Consider the following 21,482-nt stretch of genomic DNA (forward strand, 5'->3'; position numbering starts at 1 on the left):
CATTTTGTTTGCCATTTGTCTTTTAATGCACAGTGTTAAAACACCAACTACAGGTTTTTAACATCCATGCTAATAATATTTTTGTTTCATATATTTTTCAGTTTAGTTTTTGTGGTTTCACATGATTTTATTGTTTAATAAAAAGGAGAATTGATCCCAGCAGATGAGCAAAACATATCTAAACTTTAGGGATATAATGGAAATGTCATTAATGGTCTTTTAGTATCCTAGGACTCTCAAAAAAGTCATGCCCACTTTAATGTATCATCACGAATTGGTAGGTTTTGTAAAAATCTAATTAGAATAGTGGAAAGTCCCCAGCTACTGGTCATAGGGACTTTGAGTCAATTATATAATCTAAAATTACACAGATCCTCATTTTTGACCCAGATTGCCTTTCCTCAGAATTTCCCATTAGTTTGGTTCTTCCTAATCCTTAACCATCATTCAAAGAAGACGTTAAAGATGTTTTACATGGAAGTCTCTCACGTTTACAGCTTGTTCAAAAAGGCCGTTGATTGATGGAGAGATATTGAATCTACATTTGTGAGTTTCCTTTTTCCAGTCCCCGTTTCTACAGTTTTTAAGTTATCAGCCAGGCCAAGATTTGCACACACATTGTGGGATTGGTGAAAACAAGCTATAAACAACAGTCACATTGAAAAAGGTTTTAGGACTTATGCATTTGCAGACAGACAGTTTCTGATTCACACATCAGACCCCGAGCTACACGATTAGTTTGTGTATGCATTCATCTGATACATATTTTCCTGTTGACTGCTAAATGATCAATATGTTCACCAGCTAATCTTTAACTGCGACTGACTGTTTGCTCCTGAGCAGATAGTGAGCGGGGGCTTATTTGCCAAGAAAATCACACCCTACTGCGGGAGCAAAAAATCTAGCAGGAAATATAAATCAAAACAATGAGCTGAAGACAAGCTGTAGAGCTGAGAGGAACTGCACCGTCTGAGAAAACTATTTTTGGTATGAGCTACACATTTTATCCATTGAATGTGAGGAAATGCAATAATTGAACCTTTAAGAGGCCCTATAATGCTTTCCTGTAGTGTGTGCTATAGGTTTTAGTGCATGTAAATAGTCTGCAAAGGCTAAAATCCCAAAGTTCTCTCCCACACACTTCAAATGTTTTAAGAAAATATATCTTTAGAGGATGAACAGTATCATTGTTCAATTAAACTACCCCAGACCCTTCCTTTAAACCACTGTACAAAAAAAGAAAGAAAAATAAATAGTTACAAAATGGCGGTAAAAATGTATTTAAATCAAACTTTATTTGTTTTTGTAAAGAACTCCAATAAAGACAAATGATGAAATGAGTTGAGACAGTAAACAAACCAGGATGGATGAATTGAGGGAAAATAGGAGCACATAAATAACAAAGAAAAGGAGGACATACAGGGACAGAGTGAGGGATAGGCCTATTTACACAGAGACCCCCACATGAGTTACACTGTGGGGTTTTTAAAGAGCTAATAGACCACAGGGTCCAGCTAGCAGCAGTACAGCAGTAGGCTTTATCTAGAAACTCTTGAAAAGCTCAGCTTTATATCCAGTTCGGTTTTCAGCGTTAGTTTTAAATACAACAAAAGCAGAAAAAAAAGGTAAATTTACATGACCTGTCCGTGTGACAAAAAGTGTCCTGAATAAGAAAACAAAAAATACTGTGAGGAACCTATGGGGGTTAAAATGCAGTAATGCTAAAAAACTGCTCAGTAGTCACGTTGTCTAAGTAGAGGGAATGGCTTAAAGGCATTACTGACATCTTAAAATGAAACACACGTCACCTAAGAAAGTGTGTACTTGTGTGTGTGGTTGAGTATTTCAGTGCCGTGTGTGAACGTGTGATGACAGGTACCTTCATGTGGTGGTGGCTGCATGCATGGCAGAGAACTTTAACAAAGTGTCAAAAAAAAAAAAAAAGGTGTATGACAAATGAAACTTATCAGATGTGTGAAAATTAAAAACAAGTGTCAAAGACGGAGGAAGCAGGGGGCCATTTTTTGCCATCCTCTCTCTTTCTTCAATAGACTTCCTTCCACCTTCCATTTTGTTTCATCTTGCAGACATTCCCATCCACAACTTTCCGTTTACTCGTTCTTCTTCTCCTTCTGTTTGAGCAGTTTGTTGATCTCCCTCTTGGCCATGCACGCGTACTTGGTGATGACGCCGTGCTGGTTCATGCCGGGCAGCAGCAGCAGGAAGCTCACTGCAGGAGAACAGACATGCAGTGTGACAGCAGCTTAGAAGAGCCACAAGTTAAGCAGTTCATCATGTGCTCGACCACGTGGCCGTGGAAATAAAAAAGCAGATGAGTGCAAACCCAAAGTGCTCAGGATTACACTAAATGTTTTATTGGATTGCTAGGATTAGTGGCTATATGGTAAACAATGAACATGTAAATATTGTCCATAAGTCTTTAATCCAGAAAACAAAGTTCTATTGCCATATCAAATCATTTTCAAACCTAAAAACAGCATAGCACAATGGATAAATACACACAGATCATCTATATTGATTACTGTAGTCACACTGTACACAGCTCTAATATTCAGTTTGTATTAAAAGCTGCAGAATAGATACATTTAATACCCATATTTATTTTCCATCAGGGAATCATTACTTAAACATTGTTTACAGAAATTGGAAAACCCTAAAGATTAGTTACAATGGAGAATGTACAAAGTACCTTGGATAAAGTCAGAGTAATGGTTTAAACCCAACTTGAAAAAAATGCCAAATACTTGATTCCAAAAACTCTCTTTAACACTAAAGCTTTAGGCAAGTTGGAGTCTTTTCAAATGTGACATTGGGGAAATGTTTTTTTTCCGTGACCTGAAACTTTTACGTTAATACCCAAGGTATTTGGTAAATTATATCTAAGAATATAAATAAATATAACCTTTTATTTTATAATGCAAAAAGAACCTTCTGAAAATGTGAACCAAAACCTTCCGTTTATATGTCTTCAACCCTGGAATTGTTTTCAAAGCACCTGCAGTAATGCTAGGAATTTAAGGAACCCTAAATGGCTGTGGTTCTTGTTTTCGACACAGGAATCTCAGTACAAGAAACTCTTCATGTTGGAAACATTGCTGCTATGCAATAAGAGGTGACATCATAAACGTAATTTTATAATTTCTTATGAAAAAGGACATTTAAATAGCACTCTGAGGATCAACTTTTCTTTGTTCTTTAGTCAGCAGAGCAGGGACTGACTGCAGGTTGGGTGGTGAACAGGAAGTACTTTTGGTTACAGAAGGTTTTGAAAAGATTGTGTGTTTAAATGTGAAAGTGAGCCTCGAGATGTGACAATCTGAGATTAAAATAAAGAACTCTTTGTCTGTTCAGAGTCATGTGATCATTAGCAGTGAAGGAAAGAAACCCAGAACATTTACTCCTTACTGTTAAGTACAATTTTGATGTAGGTGTTGTTCTCTTGTGTATACTTTTGACTGCATTTCATCAAGTTGCTTTAAACATAACAAAACCATATTTACTTTAGGATATAATTCAGTTGTATGACAATGAGTACCTACAAATGGTTCCATATTACCACAAAACTATATGGGTTCAGAAACAAAAGTATACATTATTTTCTGTATTAAAAGACGCTAAAAATAGCAATTGGCATAACAAGAACTTTTGAAAACCATTTTGCTGATATTACCATGGTATTTCTACTTTGATTTAAGTAATCTGAGTACTTCTTCCTCCACAGACGAATTCTTGGCATGTCTCAGCTTATATAACAGCTGGCAGACCTGCTGATTCACTAACTGTCACTTTGTTTTTAAAGCACTTAACTGTAACAAAGGGGCTATATAATAAGGGTCATATGATTATTTTAACCCCAAATTCCAAAAAGAACTATACTGCATGAACACCTGAAGCTGCTCAACCCTCAATGACTTAATAAATGTGCTTTTAAATAGTCTATGTGAAGAAAGCTTATCATTAAATCCAACTAGTTTATAATAATCCAGAAAATGATACTGTATGACAAACACAGGAGGATTTTAAAAAAGTTGTTCAAGCAGGATAAATACTGCATCCTCTGATGTACTCACCAATCAGGTAGGTGAGGAACAGGTTGTGCACCTGCTGTCCGATCCAGGCCACTGCCAGCAGGCTGCTGATCACTGAGGCAAAGTACTGTGCAGAGCAGAGAGGTCACATTACACTCAGACACACAAACTGCTTCCTGTCTGCACACAGAGCATCATCTATTGAGGATCATCTGTCAGAGGGACTGCAACATAACCATTTATAGAAGCAGAACATTTGCTGTTATTATGAACAAACAAAGCTGTCTTTGAATTAGAGAATGTGATGTGAACAGCAGGTCTGACAGTGTTGAAGTATGCTGTGAAACACGGTTATTATCATAGCCTGTAACCCAGTTAGAGGCCTTCCAAGTGGAGCAGCAAAGCCAAATCAGCTGAGGATATTTTTATCTGGAGCACAGAGGAGTCTCATCATTGTGACAAACCAATAAGAAAGGCTCGCGAGTAGCTCTCAGGCTGAAGAGTACAGTATGCACGACCGGAATCTTCCTTATGGGGTGGATTTAACTTTGACATATATTGTAATTTACCATTTTGGGTTTTTCACCCTTGAGGTCAAAGAGGCGCTTCCACCAGCCCACAGTGCGTCGCTGGGTCTTCACCAGGTTACCGCAGATTTCGTGGAAACGCTGTTGCTGCTCCGTGGTCCTGGGAAAGAGGAAGGGATTTTAAAACAAATCTAAAAATGCGTACTGCAGAAGTACGGGCAAAATTATAGTCACGATTACTTTTATCAATATTGAAATCATAATTATTCATCACAAGTACTGATTTAGGCAGGACAATATTTTCATTAGACTTCTGCATTAAAATAAACTGCTTCCATGTTGTGCTACACTCCTGCTAATGTAGCAATTAGGGCTGCACAATACTGGGGGGAATATATAGGATAAATTTAAAGTAAAATCAATCTGGTACGTTTGAGAAAAAAATAAAGACGCCAGGTAATATAATTGTGCTCTTGCTAACCTGGAAGAGTTTTGGTCAGTTTGAAATCAGACAAAGTCACCAACAACATCTGATCATGTGCTCAAGAGGAAGTGAAAAGATAGCTGGCCTCGCTTTGAGAGAGAAGTATAACAGCTGATGTTTGAAACAAATCCCTTAATCATGATGACTTAATTAGGTTTAGGTTGTTCACCCTTTTGAATCAGCTCAGAAAAAAGAAAGAAAAAAAAGCGCTTTTGAAAAGGTGAAAATTGATCGGCATTCTTGACCATTTCATTAGTTCAAAGATCCGGTCGAGCCACTATAGAGGGCCAGAATTCACCCTGTGCCTGTATGCTACAAGATTAAAGGGATTAGACAAGGGTAAGTGCAGGACATGTCTTGAGGGGGGCCGTTGACAAAAGTAGCCTTCGTTTTCTGCTTAGCCATCGTCCCCTATTTCCGTCCTTGTTAGGGAGCCAAACAGGGTCCGTGACCACACTTGGGTAGCCCCATTTAACCGACACTCAGACACACTCCTATCTGGCTGACAATGCTGCAGGCTCAGCAGCGGCCTGAGCTACACAGCACAATCTTGACTATACAGATCAATAGGCCGATATCTAACAAAACAAAGCTCCCTCTGATCCTAGACGCGAGTTTGAAAAGCCCATCATCCGAGTTTCCTCCATAACTAAACCAAGACGAAAGGCCGGTGCTTTATCCTACAGAATGCATGCAGTGAAGCATTTAGATAAACCACAAAACTCTTCACTAAACCATGTATCTTTAAAACACACTATCTGACCCCACATGTCTGCTGCCTCAGCCTGTGGAATGTGCTGCAGTGCATAAGGCTCCAGGTCATGCTGTTCTTGTGCTGGGTTATATATTGTGGTGTCTGGTGGAGTGCAGTCATCCAACACACATTGTGCCAACTAAAGGCTGTTACTCTATCCTGACCCAGGATAGACACACACACAGACACACACACACACCTAAGAGTGAAATGTTTGGACAGGTTTAGGTGACATCTCAGGCTTTCATTTAGGGTACGGCAAGAAGAAAGATTTTCCTCTCACTAAAGCAGAATTTAGTGGTCTTTATACTCCTCAGATGTAATAGGCAAACCATTTTAGTAGACGTTTTAGAGAATAGCTGCCTGTCAATTTTTGTAATTTGAAAGCAGACAAGGGACAATGACATCAAAATCCAGAACTAACACAAAAGGGGAAAATGAGACAAGTAGGAAAATCAACATGCTTTTATCATCTTTTGGAAACACAGTAAGTCCCGATGCCCTCACCACTTATTGGAGCCGAAGACTCTGGGTGCTAGCGTGGGCACCAGGTAGTCTGCAAGGCAGAGCAGCATGACCGCGCAGGAAAGACCAGTGAGCACTGATGGGTCCAGGTAGTAAATCATCCTGGAGAAGGAAGACAAAGCAATTCATTTCATGTGAGAACAGCAGTAGTTAAGAGCAATTTGTAGAACATGTAGGGGAACATTTAAAAAAGCAAAACAAACTCATCTTCTATTTGTTTCAATATTAACACGTTTGAACGTCAATTCCTGCATATGCATGTTGGAGCTGTAATGGTAAACACATCTGCAAATAGAATGCAAAGGCCTTGTAGTAAAGCTGACTGAATTAGAGAGGGTGTGTGCATTTGGAAATAAAGGAATGCATTGTGATAACAACAAAACAGTCCCTTAGTTTTTCTAGTCTGTAATCTTGAGCTTTAAATGTTGCTCAAGGATTGTTCTTACAGTCTAAAAAACATTAAATTAGACTTATTTGACAAAATGATGTCCAATTAAACTTGTATAATCTACATTGTTTTCTTCTTCCTGCTTTAGGTTTAGCTTTGAACCAGTGTGTTTTAGTAAACTCATCCATCTGGGAAATAGACGTCAAAACACAGCAGCTCAGTCAGGGTAGGTTCTTATTGGGGATACATTTCCCTGCTGAGCGAGAGAAAATGTATGCAATGCCCAGAATGTGCCCAGCTGTGTGTAACTCTGACACAGCATCACACAGTAAAGTGGACTCACAGGAAGAGCACGGTGGTGCCACCCATCAGGGCTCCAGGGAACCACGGTTTCTCCCAGCGTACGACACGATCCCCAGCCAGGATAACCTCGCCCCAGCCCTGCAGCTGCTCCTCCAGCTGGGCCGTTTCCTGAGCCTGGACACAAAATGATATACAACATAAAACAACCACATTAGGAATATTCTTGAAACTTAGTAACAAAATGTTCATTATATAAGCACGACTTCATAGTGAACAGGGATGAAGCTGCAGAAGTGAAAGACAGCAGTTTCTCCGAGCCTATGCAACATGAGCCTGGATATAAAATGATTCCTCTGTCATAGCTGCTCTAATGATACTTGATATGCTGCATTCACTTTGAAGACCCTTTAAAAATGTGGGAATGTATTAGGAGTTCAATGATTGATTTTATTCATGGTGATCATAAAGAGAAACACAAATCCAGATGATAACCTGTTAAGGTAAAAACACACATTCCAAACAAGGTCCCAAGAAATTAGATGACAAAGAACATACAGAGACATTAACCAGTCAACATTTAAAGAGACTGACGTAAAATAATCTAAAAAGCTCTAATAAATCTGCAAATGTCAGCATACCCTTACTAATGGTGCGTTAGGTGCAATTCAATGTATCACTACTTTTCGATAACGACCTATGCTTTAAATGTTGTGGCTATATGCATTCAGAATTTAATCAATCCTTTACCGAAGTCCCAAGAGGAGGGTGTGGGTGCCTTCGGCGATAAGCAATGCAGTGATAACGGTATTGATATGACTGTGCAGTATATACACGTACATTTAAAAAAAGGGAATATTTGTAGAACTAAACACACATTTCATCGGGTTAAATCGAGTGTAAATGTCATAACTCGATGTCAGGCTTTTAAAGAACCGTTAGCGCAGAGTAGCAAGGTTACAAATGGTGAACTGGGTCTGAACTAGCTAACGGTTGTCTAACTAGCTAGCTATCCACTGTGACAGCAGCTAGCTGGCGTTAGCTGCTGTCACAGTCACAACCACCTAGCGGGCGAACTTTGACGGATGGTTGGACAGGATAAGCCATTAAATCACTAAATAGTGAGTTGTTGTGAATACACAGAACAAAATGTAGGTGATTTAACAATAAACACATCTAAAAGGACCTTCATCTGCTGCATGGACGCCACAAGATTAGCGCTTAATGCTAACGTTGCAAACACCCTCCGCAGACAAAACCCTTTAAAACACATACAGCTCTTAAAGAAAATACGTCATACTCACAAGCATATTTTCGCTTTTGTTGTCACCTTCAGCCATCTTTACTTGTTGAACGATGGTCCGTTAAGATTCTATTGTGAATTTGTTAATATTCTTAACTGGAAAACGAGCAGCAGCAGCAGCACACGCCTCCTTCACTGGCTCAGCGTCACTAACGGTCGGATTCTGGCAGGATGTATTTATGTCCAAATTTTGCGTCAAAATTAGCTAATGGCATTCTGGGAAATGAAGTTTTGTGTTCATCGTGTGACTCAGGGTAAGGTATGTGCACACATAAAATAAATGTATCGGCTTTTTACAACCCAATTTTATTCAACTATGTGCACATGTGATGATATTGCATTAGACATTAGTACAGTATTACATGTATACATATTTTGAATTCCTAAATAGCGTGTTTAAAATAATTGTATTGTTATGTTGTATTCTATTTTGTTTCTTTTCAAAACTGCACTAAAACGCCAAAGTTCAGGCAAATACCTTGTATGTAAAAAACGTATCTACCCTTACCCCCAGCAATCATGTAATGATTGCACATGAATAATAATAATAATAATAATAATAATAATAATAATAATAATAATAATAATAATAATAATAGTTACTGAATGAAGTAGATATATAACATAGATAGAAAGTGAAAGTAATAATAATGTGGCCATTTTTTTCAACGGGTACACTGATAAAACACCCCAAACAATTAGATCAATTTCAAAATGGAACATTCCTTTATATTTCTGGAGAAGAAAGAAAACAGTTCTCTCCTTTGCCACTGGGGAGAGGTCTATATCAACATAAGGGGAAACTTGAGAAACGCTCAAATGCAGCTGCAAATGCTTGAGCATGTTTTTATTTACAGGGCTTGATAAGAACAAAAAAATGTATATACTAGAATAGAATGCATATTTCTTGGTTGTGTAATTCACTCTTTTTTGTGACTCAGTTTGTTTTTTGTATCCCTCAAAATCACATTATTGTTACCTTTTTAATTGCTTATTATAATTATTTCCTTTGTGCATTCAGTGCAATTAAATTACTATTCTAATTTATTATTTATTTTAGTCTTAAATATATCAAATGCTACTGTGAAAATATATGTTTTAAGAAAGGGACAAATAAACCAAGTATTATTCCTCCACTTATGCAAATGGATGGAGAAGATTACAGTTCGTAGGCTTTCGCATGTAATGGAACAGAGAGGGTTAATGAGTCATTTCCAGAATGGATTTAGAAAAGGAAGATCCACAATAGATGCTCTAGTTAGAGTAAGTAACGAGGTGGAGAAGACACTGAAAATGAAAGAGTTGATGGCAATAGTATATTTTGACATTGAAAAAGCATATGATTCTATGTGGAGGGAATGGCTGCTAATTAAATTAAGTAAAATGGGTATTGGAGGGAGGAAGTATAATTGGATAATGGAATTTTTAACAGGTAGGAAATTTAGAGTCAAGGTTGGAGCAGAAGTATCCAAGGATTGGGAAATTAAAAATGGTATCCCACAGGGGAGTGCAATCAGCCCTATATTGTTTAACATCATGATAAATGACATATTTACAAATTTAGATTTAGAATTCTGGGGTTCAGATAAACAGGCATTAATTGACATTTATAGGGCTATTATGAGGGCAACAATAGATTACGGTAGTATAGTGTATGGAGCAGCAGCAAGGACATCATTGGAAAAAGTGGACAGACTACAGTACAGAGCACTGCAATTATGTATAGGAGCTATTAAATCAACCCCCATTAACGCAGTACTTATAGAAGCAGGAGAAACACCACTTGAGTTAAGAAGGGAGAAACTGGCACTCGCATACTGGGTCAAGCTAAAAGGAAGTGGAGAAGAAAACCCTGCAAAAAAGACTATACAGGAATGTTGGGAATATTCAAAGTTCCAGGGGTTAGGGTTTTGGTGGACCAGGGATGAACAAATGAAGAAATATGGAATGGAGACCTTAGGGTTCACCAGGACCACCCCAGTGAGTAGCATTCCACCTTGGCTTTTCCCAGAAGTAAAGATCGATAGGAGTATTCTCGAAAAGAAAAGACAATGGCAAATGAATGAAGTAGGAGTTAAAACAAGTATTTACCTGAGGAGCAACTACTACAGGTATCTCAAAATATATACAGATGGTTCTAAGAAAAAACAGGAGTGTGTGGGAAATTGTTGTGTATGTCCCTGAGTTCCAAATAATTATTTCCAAAAGATTATCTGATCAGTTATCAGTGTATACAGCCGGAATAGTGGCAGTCATTATCGGGTTACAGTGGGTGGAAGAGGTCAGACCAGATAGGGTGGTGGTATGCACAGATTCAATGGCTGTGTTGGAAAGCATTCAGTCAACAACATCTGTCAGAGAAGATTTAATCATTGAACTTTAGCATAGTTTGCTAAGGCTTCACAGAGGTTGTACAGTTTTGTTGGGTACCAGCTCATGAGGGGCTGAAAGGGAATGAGTGTGCTGATAAACTAGCAAAAGGGGCACTACATAAGGAAATAACAGTACCAGTTCCACTCGGAAAAGGAGAAGGAAAAGCAGTGATTAAGAAGAAAGGAATGGAGATATGGCAGAAAAGGTGGGAGGAAGACCATAAAGGAAAGGGGTACCATAAAATACAAAAGTCAGTGATAACAACTACAAAGAAAGGAACAGAAGGGAGGAAATCATCATAACAAGACTCAGATTGGATCACACAGGTTTAAATGGCACCATGTTTGTACTGGGGAAAAGGAATAGTGACAAATGTGGGAACTGTGGAGTGAAAGAAAACGTTGAACATATCATATTTCACTGTGCCATGTATGCAGTAGAAAGAGAAAGGTTACATGATAAAGTCCAAGAGGCGGGGAGGGACTGGGATTTAATGGGGATACTGGGAACAGATGGAGAGGGGGTAAGAGTCACCAGGAAGGCTATCTTTACTTTTTAAAATAACACAAGGCTGGTGAGTAGAATTTAAGAAAGGGTAAATGACATAAAGTTACACACTCTTGTACTGTAGGTGGCGGTATGCACCTTAAAGTTGGTTGCGACCCGCCATTAAACCCAAAGAAGAAGAAGAAGTATTATTCCTAAACCACTTTTCTCTTGTTGTCCAATTTCCCCCAGGCACCTGAACGCATCGCAGTTTAAACGTGCGTATGACGTCTCTGGTTTTCATCTCGTTCCTCCTCTGCCTGGAAATCACACCAGCTAGCCGATAGCTAGCTTACTAGCTGACTTATTTCATTTATCCACAGTTTTCAAGACTTAGTTAACATAAGTTGTGTTTTATCATCTGATTCAACGGGATATTATTCATCGCTAAATAACTTTCCGACTCCGTTTTTCTCTCTGCTCCCGGAGAAAACACTGGTACGTAGCAAAAACGTTAGCTCGCTAGCTTAGATAAGAGTTGTTAGCTACGCATAAAGTGCGGTTGGGCCTTTACAAAGGTGTTGCATTAAAATTCACCTCGTTGTTGTTTGGTCTATACATCAGCAGTGTGGTTGGTCAATATTTACCTCACCAAATGTGTTCTAATGACAAAGGTTTTGATAATCAAAACCTTTGTCTTAGCCTTAGTCATCATACATTGTCTGTCTTACATTCAGACGCAGCAACAGGCCTATTCTGGCGCACGTGTTTTTGCGCCACAAAATAAATGTTATCGTGAATAAATTCTCAAGATATAAATATAAATGTGTATTTAGACTTCACTAGATCACATATTCATGCAATGTGTCTTAAGCCTTTTAACATCTATGACAATGCAAGGAACCTTTGCCATACTAGCAAAAATATTGCCGGCATAATAGTTTGTTTTTCAGAGATTTCTGTTTTACTGTGTTACTGTTATTTTGTCAGTCACCTTCATATATAACTGTACAACACAGCCATGGCAGTGATCTTGAATCACTACTAGTTTTATTATGTCAGCCATTTTAGAATACTCCATTCCTTAGTAGGTTGTTTTTAATGATTAAAAGGGCAAAATGACATACTAGTGTGGTGACTCATCATGTATGATTAATGCCATTGATTTTGGGTTTAGGTCTTGGTTATTTTTGTTTTTGTTTTTGATATGCCTATATACATATTTGTGTTTCAATTTATGACCTCCATCTACACATAACACAAGACAGCACAATATGATTATTACTTACAGGAAACAAACTCGTACTAAAGCTGTTTTTGCTATATTTCATTAGCCTCTACAATTTGTTTGTAATACTAGTAATGTCCTCTAAATCCTGCGGTCTAGTATTTATTTCTTCTCTTTGTCATTTTACCTTTTTTATGTATTATACTTTGCTTACTGTATACAACGTATTTACACCTCTGTGTACATATATCTATTTCCTCTGGAAAACTTTTACCTCGTTCCTGTTTACTTTTCCTTTAGTCATCTGCAGTACTGGATACTACACATTTATATTACTTTTTTAACCATGTTCTCTGTTTTATATCTGTGCACACATATGTTACTTATAATTATAAACATTTATTTTCCTGTAAACATTATACATTTTAGCCTTTGGTTCTCATTTTGCGTTTTACTTTAATGTTTTTTTTTAATAACATCTAATGAGCATAGTTTGAGGAGTCTTGCGTTTTCATTACTAACAATGTGATAGTTGTTGATAAGTTCTTTTTTCCCCACAGAGCCATGTACAATGGGATTGGCCTGACGACTCCGCGGGGCAGCGGCACCAATGGTTATGTGCAGCGCAACCTGTCAAGCCTGCGGGTGAAGCGGCCACGGGATGAGCGCGGCGGCGAGCGAGATGACAAGGACCGGGAGAGGCTGGAGAGTCAGCTCAACAGGCAGCCCAATGCAGACATCCTGGAGCACCAGAGGAAGAGGCAGCTGGAGGTCAAGTGTGCCGAGCTGCAGGACATGATGGAGGAGCAAGGGTGAGTCGAAATGCTGCGCTCAGGGCTTAAACAGTCACATTTGGGCAGGCAGTAACTCAGTCTGTAGGGACTTGGCTTGGAAACCAGATGTTCACTGGTTAGTCCCTGCGCAGACCAAAATCATATTGAGGACTGGTAGCTGCCAGGTTGCGTGCTGGGCCCTGCTGAGGTGTTGGCTAGCAAATGATAAAATCTGCCAAAAGCAGATAATAGCTGGCTACAGTCAAATAAAAATAATAATAGTGAAAAGACTGTTTTTTATCTGTGTTATGATTTATAATACAATACTGCTCTCTGTCGGTGTTCAGGTACTCAGCTGAGGAAATCGAGGAGAAGGTGAACACTTTCCGGATGATGCTCCAGGAGAAGGAGGAGCCGGCTCCCACCACAGACAGACCAACGTGAGTCAGTTAATGTGGCTGGAATAAATCAAATGCAAACACATAATATAGAATGTAAATATTGAGATTATTACATGTTAATATGTTGAGTCATACTGTTAAAGATGAAATAATGACAAATAAGACAATTCTTAAGCAATAAACCCCTTGCAAAGTTTTTACATGCAAGCTTTAGATGTTTTTAGCATTGGAACACAATACATTCAGAAAACATGTAATTTTTAACAGACAACAGAAATGATATCAAATGTGTCCTTACACAGGATCTCATTTTATAATATATATGCATTGTGGTTTTTGTAGTTTGTTTTTCTAATTGTCTTTGAGTCTGAAAATGAAGTCAATCATGATCCCACAGTTTCAGTAACGCATAGCCGTTTGTTTTGTTTAATCTCAGAGCGACAGAGACTCACGCTCTGGCTGCAGCAAACCAGCAGAAGAATGACCGTCTTCGTGCCGCCTTTGGAATCTCCAGCGACTATGTGGACGGGTCATCCTTCCATGCCGACCGCAAGGAAAAGGAGAAGGAGAAGAGAGAGCAGGATCGCCTTGAGAGGGAGAAGCTGCAGCAGCAGAAGTACACGTGAGTAGGAGAAAACTCAAATAGTTGGATAGTGTGAATTTTTGGAACAACAAACCCAGAGAGCTGGACTTACTGGCTGAATTGCACAAAAAATGTTGTGCTGCGTATATCTGTTCAAAGTGCACCTGTATTTTGAGACGCTGTTATAAGTGGTGCTTTTCAACGCCACAGTTATTACGGTGACTTAATACAGAGTAATATTCTGTTCACACCCAGCATTATGTCTGTCCCTTACTCAACGTCTTTGCTCTCTCAGGTTGGTGGAAGATTCAGACAATTCAGATTCTCCTCCCAAGAAGCGCAGTCGGAAGAAGAAGAAGAAAAATAAGGCCAGAGACGGGTGAGAAAAATGACCTTGATGGAACAGAGCGGTTCCTGATAATGGAGAAAATATCTGACGCTTGTTTTGTTCCTTCTGCAGCTCAGAGAGTGCCTCCCCATCTCCTCGACGAGAGAAGAAGAAATCCAAAAAGAAGAAAAAAAAACGGTACGACCTCTTGGATTCTTTTCTTATTATTTTATTTAAGTACATCTCGTTGATTGTGATCATTGATGGGAATCTTTTGTTTCAGTGATGCGTCAGAAGACGAGGAAGAAGTAGACAGGTATGTGTTTTTATGAATCCATCATTATTGCTTTGTTGCTCTCATCTGTAAAGGGAATATCTTGTTGAAAACAGACTGTATTTTTATTCTTCGTTTAATGTCTGCCCCTCTGAACTTCCTCCTCAAAAAAAGTTCCTCAGATGAGAAACAGAAGGAGACAAAGAAAAAGAAGAGGGAAAGTTTGAGTCCTCCGAAAGCAAAGGACGTGCAGGGCAGGAGCGTCTCCTCCAGCTCTGCTCACAGGTAGACGTCAATCAGGACTTGTATAGAAGTTATCAACATGGAAAAATGTTTAATGAATACCCTATATACATAACAAATATATAGGTGATCTGTGTGAAATGAGAAGAATTGCATTGTGGGTAACTTGTAATTTTTTTACATTAGCATTAACAGCACCTCCAGAACATGTTGAGTAAAAGTAGGAGAAGTGTTGTTCATGCCTATTGTATGATTTAATGGCCATTTGTCTTTAAACATCAGATAAGTTTGGTTAAACCTACTGAACCCTTTTTAGGGAACCTTTTTGCCTAAACCTGATTAAAATCCATCTTCCAAGGAAATCTTGTATTCATAACTTCTCTGATGTCCACAGCGAGTCTCCAGCTCCACTGAGATCACGTCAACAGGACCAAAATGCAAGAAAAGCCGACGAAGGACGGAAGGGGAGATCGCCTGATAGGAGGCGAAGAGGCTACGAGGAGCAAGGCCAACTTTTTCAGGGAGCAGAGGGGGTAAGGCTGAACCTGTTTGACTTAACATTTAAAAAATGTATATCCTTTTTTTGTGCTATTAATAGAGAGCTGCTTGAATAAGTCCCAAAACAAGAAAAATTAGTTTAGTGTTCGCACCTCCGAATGAAATGTGTAAAAACTGTGGATGCTTAAAGTGTTGTTAATGTTTATGGATAAACAAATAATCATAAAAATCATAAAGGTTTCCCACAGAGATTATTTGCAGCAGTAAAAGTCAATTGAAAATCAGCTTTTTTTAGTTGAGGTAACCAGGGTGATGCTAACTTCAGGGTCAGACTACAACAAATGTACTTCCTGAGCCTATATATTATCCAAAACTAACTTTAAACTCATTTGTTTCATATGAATCTAACATGAAGGTATTATTTTGTATGAAACACCAACCAATCGTATCTCTTTGAATCTAGAAGAGGCCCAATCTTGAGAGAGAGAAAGAGCGACCGATGGAGACAGAGAAGAACTCCTCCAAGAAGAGACACGACTCCTCATCCCCTTCCCCGCCACCACAGACAGAAAAAAGCAGGGAGCGGGAGAAAGGGAGGCGTTCCCGGAGTAGAGAGATGGAGAAAAGAAGCATGGAAAACGAGAGGGAGAAAGGGAGGCGTTCAAAAAGCAGAGACATGGAGAAAAGGAGGCGTTCAAGGAGCATAGAAAAGGAGAGCGAGAGAGGAAAGAGCCCCAGAACCAAAGAGATGGAAAGAGGGAGGCGTTCAAGGAGCAGAGAAAACGAAAGGGGAAGAGGGAGGCGCTCCAGGAGCAGAGAGTTGGAGAAAGGGAGGCGTTCAAGGAGTAGAGAAAATAGGGACAAAGCAAAGGAGAGCGTTCCTCAGAAGGCCAGAGAGGACTCGTCCTCTTCCCGGTCTCCGTCTCCTCCACCTCCACCGAAACAGGAGACGAGGAATGAAAGGAGCAAGGACACTGAGCGGGAAAAAGACAGGAATAAACGTGACAGAAAGACAAGACACGACTCCTCCTCCCCATCGCCTTCTCCCCTCGAGAAGGCGATGGGGAGGAGTGGAGAGCGCAGGACTGAGCGGGATCTGCACTCGAGGGACAACAGGAGAGATGTCGGGAGGAGACCAGAGAGGGAGGCGTCTCCTTTCCAACAGAGAAATGACCGGAGAAGAGAGGGAGGAAACCGAGGTTCCCCGTTACCCGCAGCTCGATCACCTGTCACCAACGGGCGTCAAAGAGAAAGGGAGGATGAGAGAAGAGAAAAGGGTGACAGGGTTAGGGAACAAGAAAGAGGGCGAGATGGCAGCAAAACAGAGGAGGCTGTACGATCGATCGCGGAAAACAGTAGGGATGGATCCAGACCTGCTGAGAAAGGCAGAAGTGAAAGACCAGAGACAAAAACAAGAAGCCCCCCGAGGAAGGAGAAGCAAGCGGAGAAGAAAAGAGCTAGCAGCAGCAGTAGTAGCGGCAGTAGCAGCAGCGATAGTGACAGCGACAGCTCCTCGTCCTCTTCTTCCTCATCCTCTTCCTCCTCAGGTTCATCCTCTGAGGATGAGAGTCAGGTGAAGAAGGCTTCCTCAGCAGTGAAGGGAAAAAGTAGTCCCTCGAAAGGTGCACCAGCTGCCATCGGAGCAGCCGTGGAGAGGAACTTAGCCAACGGTAGGAGGGAGAGCCCGGTGTCGTCTGATGGGAGGGCCCAGAAGGAGAGGGAAGGCGGGGGAGACAAACGGGAGAGGGAGAGAGCTCCCCATAGACCTCCTGCAGAGAGTCAGCTGTCCCAGAAGAAGGGTCAGGAGCGTTACAGCCCCACACAGATGGACAGCCCCTCTCCTCCTCGCTCCCCGCCAAACAGAGCGGACGCCAACAGAGGAAGGTACTCCCCCTCTGAGGCAGAGAAAGCCAGGGTGGAAACGAGAGTCGTGGATAGGGAGAGAGGGAAAGAAAGAGAGGCCGCCAGGAGGCCTGCGAGGTCCAGCCCTGCGGCCAGGAAGTCACGCTCCCCGCCACAGAAAACCGCTACCTCTGCGCCACCACGCCGCACTCCACCAAGGCAGTACCAGGAACCCCCGCCCCGATCCAGGAGAGCTTCTCCTCCCCCAGCCTGGTCTGACAGAGAGAGGCCAAGGGAGAGGCAGAGGGATAGGGACAGAGACCGAGAGAGAGAAAGGGACAGAGATAGGGAGAGAGAAAGAGAGCGGGTTGCAAGGAGGAGCCGAACCAGAAGCCCAAGAAGACGCTCCAGGTCTAGAAGTCCAAGGAGGCGAAGCCCCCCCAACAGGTAAAAAGAAAACACCTGGCTACCTGATGAATGGGATCATCGTTGAGTTGTTTAGGCATTCTTTTGGTCCGTTTATTGCAGTTAAAACACTGCAAAGTCTGTTAGTCTAAGGCTCACCCACAAGATAGATCCCGCCAACAAGTGACTGGTAAGAGCTCTGTCTTCAGTCTGTAGAAGGGTGTTATAAACCCAGACACCATTAGGATTGATAACGTATCTGGGACTTCCATTGCATTCACGTGACAATTTATTGATTTTATTCGTGATTACTATAATATTCTGGTTGGTGTTCATATTTTTTAATGGCAAGAAAGAGATTGATTGATAACTTTAACTCTAATGGCATGAAGGGAGTTTTTTAAATAGTTTCAGGGTGCGTCCTCTCCTTTTCATTGGTCAGTTTTACTGGCAGTGAGGAGAGAGTTAAGGGGGATGACATGTTGATTCTTAAAATGTTGATTTTTCTCTCCCAGGTCCCGCCGCTCTCCCTCCCCACAGCGGCGAAGGAGGAACAGTCGCTCCCTCTCCCGCGAGAGAGCCAGAGAGAGGGAGCAGGAGAGACTCAGGCAGAGGGCGCTGGAACAAGAGAGAGAAAGGGCGAAGGTTCCCCCAAAGGAGATTCCCCCGCCCCGCCGGTCGTCCTCCTCTTCATCTTCCTCCGGCTCCTCCTCGTCTTCGTCGTCCCCATCACCACAGCGACAGAGGAAAGACACCAAAACACTACCGGAGGACGAGAAGAGAGAGCAGAAGAGTCGCTCCTCCTCCTCACAAGGCCCCTCCAGAGACTCCTCCCACGCCCAGGCCTCAAGTAAGAGAGACCCTCCGTCAGAATCCAGGCGCCCTGACGTTCCCTCCAGGAGGTCACCGACAGCCAGCAAAGCAGAGACCAAGCAGCCTTCTGAGGGTCCAATCAGGAAGCGGTCGCCGGGGGCGGCCCCCGCACCATCAGACCGCACAGTCCGCAGTGAGGGCGCTTTGAATGGGAAGGAGGCAAACAAGAAGGCCAACCAAAGCAGCAGCTCAAGCTCTTCTTCCTCCTCTTCATCTTCCTCTTCTTCCTCGTCTTCATCCTCCTCCTCAGACAGCTCTGACTCTGAAGAGGAGCAGGAAAAAAAAGGGTAAGCGGCAGACTGGGTGATGATGAATGATTAAACGGTTATTAAACAGCTGTTGTGCTTCAAGCCTTTCAAAATCCCTTGACTGTTGTCTATCTCTATAAAGGCAGACCAGAGGACTCATTGATTCTGATCTCTAAGCTGTTTGCCTCACGAACTTTGGGCACAGTTTTGTTCATACTTAAATAAACAAACTACTAAGAGCAGAGGGGGTAAATTCTGACTCCAAAGCCCTGTTTGGAGCACCCTTAGCTCTACCGATTATTCATAAATGACTTACTCACATTAATTACTCACCTTGTGACTTTTTTTTTTACAGGAAACCAGGAAAAGCTCAAAGCTCTTCTTCCTCATCCTCATCAGAGAATGAAAAGGAAACCAAGAAAAAGAGGTACGATGAAAACTGAAACTTGATTTTACTCAATAGGTGTGGCATCGGTACTTTAAATTAGACTGGGTACCCTATCCCTAAGGATACTGACTGTTCCCTAACTAACTCATCTTGAACCTGAGTGCATGATTCTTCAGTCTTTTGGCTCTGAGACTTTGATTGACAGTTGTGTGTTTTTTCCTCACAGCCCTGTGATGCCTCTGAGGGTCCCAGCTGATTCCCTGAGGGATTCCCGCTCCCTCAGTTATTCTCCTCCGAGGCACATGAGAGCAGCGCAGCCCTCGCCCAGCCGCAGGTCTGTGACCACTGCGTGACATTCAAAGAGCGAGACCACAGCTTTAGCTACCTGTGCAAGTGGGGGTCTCAAGTCATGCCAGGAGTCTGTCAACTATTTGATCCTTGGACCAAATGTCCAAGAAGTTAGTGTAGCTTATTAATGTCAACTTATACAACTCAAACACACTTAGAAAATATGAAATAAACAATGAGTGATGCTTTTAAAATGTATGCATGTAGCTTCTCTTTTACATGCATGAATAACAGAAGGTGTATGATTTCTATCAAATGTGATTTTTCTCTATCTGGGATTTTTCCATTTATCCCATGTCGAACAGAATCGGTGCTGGTTGATAAAATGTGTCATACATTCATCAAAAATGTATTTAACAATTACATTTATCAGCAAACTAAATAGTTTCCACCAGTCAGAAAGTGATGCTAGTGAACGGTTGCAGCTGCCGGTAGTAAAGATACTGCGCTAATGAAATGACAGTGAAGGTGCACATACAGTTTTGCAGCTGGGTATAGTTATCCATGTGGCAAAGAACATTTTGTCTACATGCCAAAAACACAGTAGGCACAACAATTAGAAGAGAAATATAAAAATGTTAGCAATTTGCTAGTAGCAAAGATAAGCTACTAGCTTGGCAGCACAGGTTACCCTCTTCATACGTCTGTGCTATAAATGCTGTGATATGAAATTCAGTATGTCATAGATTTTTGGAGATCATGTCGTGTCTTTTCCTGGTTTTTAAAGGCTACAGTAACGTTATGTCATTTTCTGAACTTACCAGACTGTTCTAGCTGTTCCATTATTTTCCATACACACATGAAATCAACATTACGGATGATTATTTATCAAAATGTTCATAAGGTTAATACTTTGTGAAAGCACCAGTGGTTAACCCTACAATATGCTAACAGCATTGAGGTATTTTCTAAAAAATATTGATGTTATATTTGTTCTTATCATCACCTTTTGTGTGTATTTCACACACAAAGTAACACTTATATTTTTGTTTTGTTTTTCACTCTCAGCGGTCGCAAAAGCTGCACAATCCTTTTGTGTTATCCGAGTCTTCACAAATGTTGATTTGCTTTATTTTCTTTGTAGGAGCGGCAGCAGGCAGTCACCAAGCCGCTCTTCAAGCGGCAGACGAAGAAAATGAGCCGACACCTTGAAGCGCTTCTCTTCTTCTTCTGTGGTGTTCATCTGTTCCCCTACAGCTGGTTTAACTGGACTATAACAGGAACTCTACAGCCAGTGGTCAGTAGATAAACCTCACTGAATGTCAGGGGACACATTTATCAACAACTTGTTTGTTTTTTAAGCAGCGACGACACGCGGCCGGCTTGTACGTTTATTTTTAGGAGCTGAATAAGAAACGTACACATTCTCACATGCAGACACAGTTAAGTAAAGTGTAACCCTAACAATGTTCCTGTGTACTTGTACTGTTTGTTGCAGTCTACCTGTAGATATGAGCTGTCTGTATTTTGGTTATCATGTAACAGATGATAATACGTTTCCATTTAATGTGAGCAGAAATGTGTTGATTTCTTTGGTGAACATGGTTAATAAAAGGCAATTGTACATTTTATTTGTGTGGATTTATTTTCAGACATCACTCTTTAAGGATATTAACTTTGGTGATATTTAATATTTGTATTATTAATCATTCCAATCGATCACCCAGATTAATACGGTATCAGACTGACATTTCTTTTTCCTCTGTACCATTAAGCTCCATAATTGTCCAAAAACAAATTAAGACAAATCAATTAGCCACAACTTTTGAGACACAATTTAAAAATACACATGTATATCAAATGATATTCAGTGAAGGCAGAGGCCTACACAAAATCATGTTGAAATATTACAATGAAACTG

At 40.8% G+C, this 21,482-nt stretch overlaps 2 protein-coding genes across 4 annotated transcripts; one reads left to right on the plus strand and one right to left on the minus strand.

The window, feature by feature from the left end:
* Positions 1 to 1,276: 1,276 nt before the first annotated feature.
* arl6ip1 (ADP-ribosylation factor-like 6 interacting protein 1) lies at positions 1,277 to 8,485 on the minus strand. Its single transcript, XM_063904116.1, has 6 exons — positions 8,332 to 8,485; positions 7,071 to 7,204; positions 6,322 to 6,441; positions 4,619 to 4,736; positions 4,092 to 4,176; positions 1,277 to 2,230 (listed from the first exon to the last, which is right to left on the minus strand). The coding sequence occupies exons 1-6, from the start codon at positions 8,365 to 8,367 to the stop codon at positions 2,112 to 2,114; spliced, it is 612 nt and encodes a 203-aa protein (XP_063760186.1). The 5' UTR covers positions 8,368 to 8,485; the 3' UTR covers positions 1,277 to 2,111.
* A 2,965-nt stretch (positions 8,486 to 11,450) lies between these two features.
* On the plus strand, positions 11,451 to 21,192 carry srrm2 (serine/arginine repetitive matrix 2). 3 transcript variants are annotated; one of them, XM_063904048.1, is made up of 14 exons: positions 11,451 to 11,687; positions 12,978 to 13,229; positions 13,538 to 13,630; positions 14,028 to 14,213; positions 14,470 to 14,553; positions 14,635 to 14,700; positions 14,786 to 14,818; positions 14,951 to 15,061; positions 15,414 to 15,552; positions 15,981 to 17,806; positions 18,280 to 18,924; positions 19,241 to 19,312; positions 19,500 to 19,607; positions 20,706 to 21,192. In XM_063904048.1, the coding sequence occupies exons 2-14, from the start codon at positions 12,982 to 12,984 to the stop codon at positions 20,758 to 20,760; spliced, it is 3,666 nt and encodes a 1,221-aa protein (XP_063760118.1). In that variant the 5' UTR covers positions 11,451 to 11,687; positions 12,978 to 12,981; the 3' UTR covers positions 20,761 to 21,192. The 3 variants fall into 3 exon arrangements, with proteins under 3 accessions (XP_063760118.1, XP_063760119.1, XP_063760120.1); XM_063904049.1 differs by having other exon boundaries at positions 15,984 to 17,806; XM_063904050.1 differs by lacking the exon at positions 14,951 to 15,061.
* The last annotated feature ends 290 nt before the right edge of the window (positions 21,193 to 21,482 follow it).

Source organism: Eleginops maclovinus, chromosome 16, assembly GCF_036324505.1.
Source record: "Eleginops maclovinus isolate JMC-PN-2008 ecotype Puerto Natales chromosome 16, JC_Emac_rtc_rv5, whole genome shotgun sequence".
NCBI lineage: Eukaryota > Metazoa > Chordata > Actinopteri > Perciformes > Eleginopidae > Eleginops > Eleginops maclovinus.